The sequence below is a fragment of the Crocodylus siamensis genome, chromosome 1, assembly GCF_052110815.1.
Source record: "Crocodylus siamensis isolate JL-2025a chromosome 1, ASM5211081v1, whole genome shotgun sequence".
NCBI lineage: Eukaryota > Metazoa > Chordata > Crocodylia > Crocodylidae > Crocodylus > Crocodylus siamensis.
The window spans coordinates 400,042,988-400,049,457 of NC_143395.1; the positions used below are offsets into that span (position 1 = coordinate 400,042,988).

Here is a 6,470-nt window from a genome sequence, read left to right on the forward strand (position 1 = left end):
CACATTGCCATGGCTCATTAGAGTAGAGGCTTGAGTTTAGAAAAAAACTCCTTTTCACATCATAAATCACTTAGTGCAGACTGGCCAGTCTAAAACCTTTTCTTCTGGAACAATTTAGCCTTCATTTTTAGTCTCAGACAGTCTGGTTACTGTGAGAACAATCAGGTATTTCTATAGTTGAAGAGGTAGAAAAACAAACACTAAGAAGAAGTTTTTTTCCAGGAAAGCAGTTTTCCACAACAGCTATTATTCACATCACTTGAGGATTAGGAAATAATAAAACTGGCTCACTCTGTGTTATTTCTGTTAATAACTTTATTGTGTGTAATTCTACATAATTAACACAAGTATAAAAGTAATTCAATTTAGAAGGATTAAGAGATGTGATAGTATAAAATTCCCTGAGATATAATACAAGCTTCATATGTCCTTAAAATAAAGGCTCATACATTTCCTGTTTCACTTGAACCAGATAATCAAGATGTAATATTTATTTATTTATTTTCTCATTTTAAAAAGATACTGAGCATTTCCCTGTATTTTAAGGCATGTAATAAACCACATTTTCCAATGTCATTCATTCTCTATAATTTTATACACACACACTGGTTTTCTTCCCCTCTCAGAATGGGAAATTAATTAATTCAATTTTTGTGGATGGATTATACAGTCCCTAACACATCTCAAGCATTTGGTCCCCCCATCCTTCAATCAGATCTGCTAATGCAAATCCTAGGGCTCCACACCAACACATTTGAGTGCAGATGTTGGGCCTCAAGCTATAACAGTCCACTTAACAGTTTCATATTTTCTTGTCAGTTCCTCCTGCAAATGAACCAAAATCCAAACAAGCTTATGGGAATGCAACATTTTTGGCTTTAACAGAATTGTACCTCTAGACAGGTAGAATTTTCTCTCATAAATTTTAAAGGAAGATTGAGCAGCGCTTGTTGCAAGCAAAGCTTTGAAGCAGGCAAGAGCTGCTTTTCTTCTTAAACAAGTCCCATAGTAATTACAATATATGTACAATGTTCACCTTACACATTTAAAAATACTCAGTAAATTTACAAAAACAGCGTGACAGTAATTTTCTTTATGAAAATGATTTTTTAAAATGATCTGATGAAAATCAAGAAAACTTAAGATATTTGGTGTATTTTATAAAATTCAGCCCATGTGACCACTTGTGTTAAGATTTTAATGCTTGTTTAAGTTAAAAATACAAGGAAAAATAACTAGCCAGTCTGCTAAATACTGGAGTCTGATCCTGAAAACTCTCTGCCTAACAATTTCATGGGAGATTGCATGCAGAGAAACTTCTCAGCTCTCTTAAAATATAAAAAAGTAATGTTGAAAAAAAAAACAACTTACTGTCAATATCCATTTGCTAAAAGCAACAGCTGGCCACCTTTTAGGAATGTGGATTGCTTTTTGTGTTTTAGTGAAACCAGTAGGAAGCAAACAGGAAGACTGACCAAAAGAGACGCAAGGTTCTTTGAGTAGATGTGATATCTTTTATTAGACCAACTGAGTAGTTGGAAAAAAGTTCTTAGCAAGCTTTCAGGCACAGTCACCCTTCTTCGGACATAGGAAGTCTCCCTTGGTCTGAGACTCCCAAGACCAGCAGAGATTCCCTACGCCTGATGAAGGGTGACTGCATCCAAAAGCTTGCTGAGAACTTTTTTCCAACTACTCAGTTGGTCTAATAAAAGATATCACATCTATTCAAAGAACCTTGCCTGCCTATGTCCTTAGACCAATACAGCTACAACCAAATAACCAAGAGATGAATTCCCTGACACACCTTACTTGAACTTTATTTTTAGAACAGTGTAAAAAAACCATAATTCTTAAAAAAGCAGCATGATCTAATCCTTTCTGTGCAAATGAAGAGGTGAGCTTATGCAGTGAAGGATATGCTAGAACCTTAAATTATATCACATAAGCAGGAGACCTCGACTTTCTTTCACAAGGTGGACATTTTAATGAAAAGACAATCCCACATTCAGGCGATTATTTTCCCTGCCACTATCACATACTATTCTAGGGCTTTTGTGGCAATTACTACCATTAAATAGTAATATCATAAAACGACATCAAGTACTTTTAGCTGTATTCTATTGCACTTAAGCAGCTAGAAATAAGACATGAGTTGTTAGCATGATGTGATCTGACAGCTCTGTGCAAATGTCTCATGGACTGTCATTTATTATTAACAAAAGTTTTTTTTTCCACAATGTACAGAAGTTTGAATTCACCATCACTCTAGCCACTGGGACGCTGCTCTGATTTAAGACATGGTATAATGTACTGACAATAAATAAATCATAAGGCTAGCAACTTGACTACGGTTTACTGCTTACCCTTCTCAACACTGGTTCCCAATGCTGGTAAACTTACCTGTACTGGTACCTCAAATATTTGCAAATGAGTCTTGCTCCCCTCTCTTTTCCTTTGGAGCTCCATGCTTTCCCTTGGATTGAAGTCATGGACATAACAGGAACAGGATGAGGCCCATAGTTAGACATTGATATGTGCTAATAGGGTGCAATGTGGTTCAAGTCCCCAGAAGTTCCTTAGGGTTAGTGTAAAGCTGTGAAGACACTATAGGTGGCAGAAACTAGGAAGTGGCAACCAGTGACTACTAAAAGCAAAGATCTCAGTCAAGCAAAGTGGCATAATTGCCTGGAAGTGCTGGGACCCACCATTTGTATGCCTAACAACATCTCAGAGGGACAAACAGGCCAGGAAAAGTTCTATGCTAACACACTGCTTTATGTATATAGATTAAATGGTTCAAAGCTAGCTCAATTACCTCTGCACAGCACTGCAAAGTGTCATGGAGACATGCCCTTACAGGCATGGACTGAAAACCTTCTGATTATAGGGACTTCATTCTACCTGGGCAAAAAAAATACATACCCACCTCATAGAAAACAAAAATGGAGAATAAAAGCATCAGAAAACAAACAAACTCAATAAATATTAGAAAGATGTCCTCACCGATTTGCATTTGTTCCTGGTACCATCCAATACTTTAAAACGATTGCAGAAAACCATCTAAGCTATATTATTCTAACAGGAAAGGTAACTGTTTTTACAGCCTGCAAAGCAGCGTACCAAATTATCTATCACCTCAAAAAATGTTTTAAAATCTATGATTCTCCATGAAAATGCATGTTGCAAGCTACAATTATTATCTGATAAAAATTTCTCATGATGATATAGAAATAAATTAATCTTTTCATAAATACATTGGATGTAGTTTGAGAACTTCCATAGGGAGCTGTAGAGCTCTAACCCTGCTCCTGCTGTTCTCTATGTGGCAGTAGGTTGCCAGGGAAAACCATGCGGGCTCCTGTAAACACATTTCTGAATAAAGCAAAAATAGAAGTGTTCCAACATTGTTTTTACATTCCTTCTTTTCCTGTTCCTAGATGTCTTCTTCTTAACCTTCATCCCCTTGATTTCAACAAGCAATGAAGGAAATGCTTCAAGTAAAGTTGCGTAAAAGGTGGATATTCTACTCACACCCGTTCCTTTCCATGCGCTTGTGCCTCGGCTCGCTGAAATTCTTAGGGTACATGGTCAAATGTCTGCATTCACTTGCTGAATTTTTAGCTATTGCAATTTAAAACACTGCCGGGAAGTGCCAGCAGCATACTGGTGGATCATGCCAATTCCAAGCTTGAGGCTCAGGATGTGTCTGCAAAAGTGTTTTGTATGCTCAATGACTGCCTTTAAATAAACGTGCCTCTGTGTAGCAGGCAAATACGTTCTCAAAAGGGAATAAAAATACAAAGTGCCAGCACTGATCCTGTATCTCCTTGAAGCATAAGGAAGTTTCATCATCCTGGGAATGGCAGTAACTGAGAAAATTGGTTACAGCTGTATGGCTATAGAATTGGCACAGTTTATTTGTGTCAATCTGTACAACAATTATGGTTTCAGCTTGGGACACCTAGGGGAGTTCATGTCCAGGCAAACGTTGGACTAGAGGAAGTGCTGGGGCTGTCACAGCCCGGCAATGGCAACTCACAAGGCAACAACCCTAGAGCTCCAAGAGCTTGCTGGCCTACTCTCCTCCCCAGCAATTTCCACGGTCCCTAGTTTTTGCCAGGGTCTCTAACACCTGAGAGATGCCACTCCCTTTAAGCCGGGCTTTGGGAGAAGCTGGCCAAGCGAGCTTCCCCACCCAAAGCCATCAGCTTTCAAACCAGCCGGCCAGGTTTTGCACGGACTTGACCTGGTCATCGCCAGCCGCCTGGAGGGCCTCGCAAGCCCGGCAGTAGTGCTCGTCCCAGAACGACGCGACGTGCACGTCGTACTTCTCGCGCCAGGCAAAATAGCGCCTGTAACTCCGCGGGTTTCTGTCGAGGAATTTCAGGTAGACGGCCAGCTTCCGGGGGCTGGAGAAGTCGTCGACGTGGATGAAGGAGTTGGGGGGGACGAAGAGCTCGTAGTTGGCCCGCCGGGGGCCCAGCACAATGGGCACGGCGCCGGCCTTGAAGGCGTTCCTCCACAGCTTCTCGGTGATGTAGTCGGTGTGCTGCGAGTTCTCGAAGGCCAGGTAGAACTTGTACTCGGACACCGTCCGCACCACGCCGCCCTCCTTCAGCGCCAGGCCCTGCGCCCCGTACACGTCCACGGGCAGGTACTTCTGCAGCTGGCGGTAGTAGCGCACCCGCGCGTGCTCCTCGTTCCAGTGGCTGATGACCCAGGCCACCAGCTTGGTCTTGCGCGGCAGGACCAGGCGCCCCGGCGCCCGCGCCGCCCGCAGCGCCCCGTAGGGCACGAAGACGTCGGAGTCCAGGCGGTAGGACATGGTCCAGTTGAAGAGCCCGCCCCAGCCGCGCAGCCCGGGCGAGTGCGAGGGCGACTCGAAGTTCATCCAGACCCAGCGCTGCCCCGGGGGGCGCTGCGGGGCGCCGGGGGGCAGCTGAGCGCGCCCGTGCCGCACCAGGTCGCGGTGGTGGAAGAGCACGGCCGCGGCCTCGGCGTAGCGCCGCCGCTCGGCGCTCAGGCGGCAGCCGCTGACGTTGAAGCGCAGCGCGCAGTCGGGCAGGCGCCGGCTGCGCCCGAAGGGCTCCCACCACAGCAGCACGGTGCGGGCGCCCGGCCGGGGCGGCGCCGGCAGGTCCCGCAGGCAGGCGCACAGCGCCAGCGCCGAGCAAGCCAGCCCGGCCGCCGCCACGCGCCGCCGCCAGCGCGGGAGGCTCCGCGGGGCCCGCTCCGGCGGCATGGCGGCGGCGCAGGCAAGGGCGTGGGCATGCTGCTGCTGCTGCTGCTGCCGCCGCCTCTCAGCCTCGGCCCCGGCCAAAGTCCGCGGCCGCCTCTCAGCTCCAGCCCAAGGCAAGGTCCGCGGCCACCCCCCGCGCATAGCGGCCCGGCCTGGCTCCGGCCCCGCCCCGCTCCACGTGGCGCCGCCTTTTCCTCCCGTCCTGTCCCGTCCCGCGTCCGCCCGGCTCGCTCCGCGCTCAGCGAATGGGGCAACTTTTGTCTTTCCGTCACACCGAGCTGTGCGAAACAACCAGACCAAACCACAACGAAAGAAAAGACCTACTAATGAAGTGAGGGTCAGATTCATCCCCTCGATTCAGTGGATTTACACAAGAGATGAGCTCGGCTGTTTCAATTAGATATGAACAAATAGCAACCTATCTGAAAACTTCGCCTTTCCTTAGAACCGCTTTCAGATCGAGCGGTGCAAAAAATAAATAGATAAAAAGAGCTACTAATGACATGAGGGTCAAATTCATCCCATTTAATACATCAGCTGTCTTCAGTGGATTTGCACAAGAGATCAACTCAGCTGTTTCAGTTAGACATGAACAAATAGCCCATATTTGAAAAAGGTTGCTTTTCCATAAAACCGCTTTCAGATCAAGCAAAAAAAAAGTTACTAATGAAATATCCTATTGATACATCAGTCGTCTTCAGTGGATTTACACAAGAGATCAGCTTGGCTGTTTCAATTAGATATGAACAAATAGCAACCTATTTGAAAACTGCCTTTCCTTAAAACCGCTTTCAGATCAAGCTGTGCAAAAAAAAAAAAGAAAGAAAGAAAAAAAAAAAGAACTACTAATGAAATGAGGGTCAAATTCATCCCATTAATACATTGACTGTCTTCAGTGATCATCTCTGCTCTCAGTTAGATATGAACAAATATTTGAAAACTTTGCCTTTCCTTAAAATGGCTTTCAGATCAAGCAAAAAAAAATAGTTACTAATTAAATATCCCATTGATACATCAACTGTCTTCAGTGGATTTACACAAGAGACCAACTCAGCTCTCTCAATTAGAGATGAACAAATAGCAACATATTTGAAAACTTCCCTTTCTTTAAAACCCTTTCAGATTGCGCTGTGCAAAAAAAAAAAAAAACCCACAAAAAACAAGCAGGCAAACACAAAACCCCTGCTAATGAAATGAGGGTCAAATTCACCCCATCCGTACATCAACTGTC

The 6,470-nt window shown here is 44.8% G+C and overlaps 1 protein-coding gene across 1 annotated transcript; it reads right to left on the bottom strand.

The window, feature by feature from the left end:
- Positions 1-303: 303 nt before the first annotated feature.
- On the bottom strand, positions 304-5,511 carry FUT4 (fucosyltransferase 4). The gene has a single exon (XM_090030489.1). It carries the CDS (start codon positions 5,378-5,380, stop codon positions 4,205-4,207), a length of 1,176 nt encoding a protein of 391 aa, XP_089886615.1. The 5' UTR covers positions 5,381-5,511; the 3' UTR covers positions 304-4,204.
- Between the last annotated feature and the right edge of the window lie 959 nt (positions 5,512-6,470).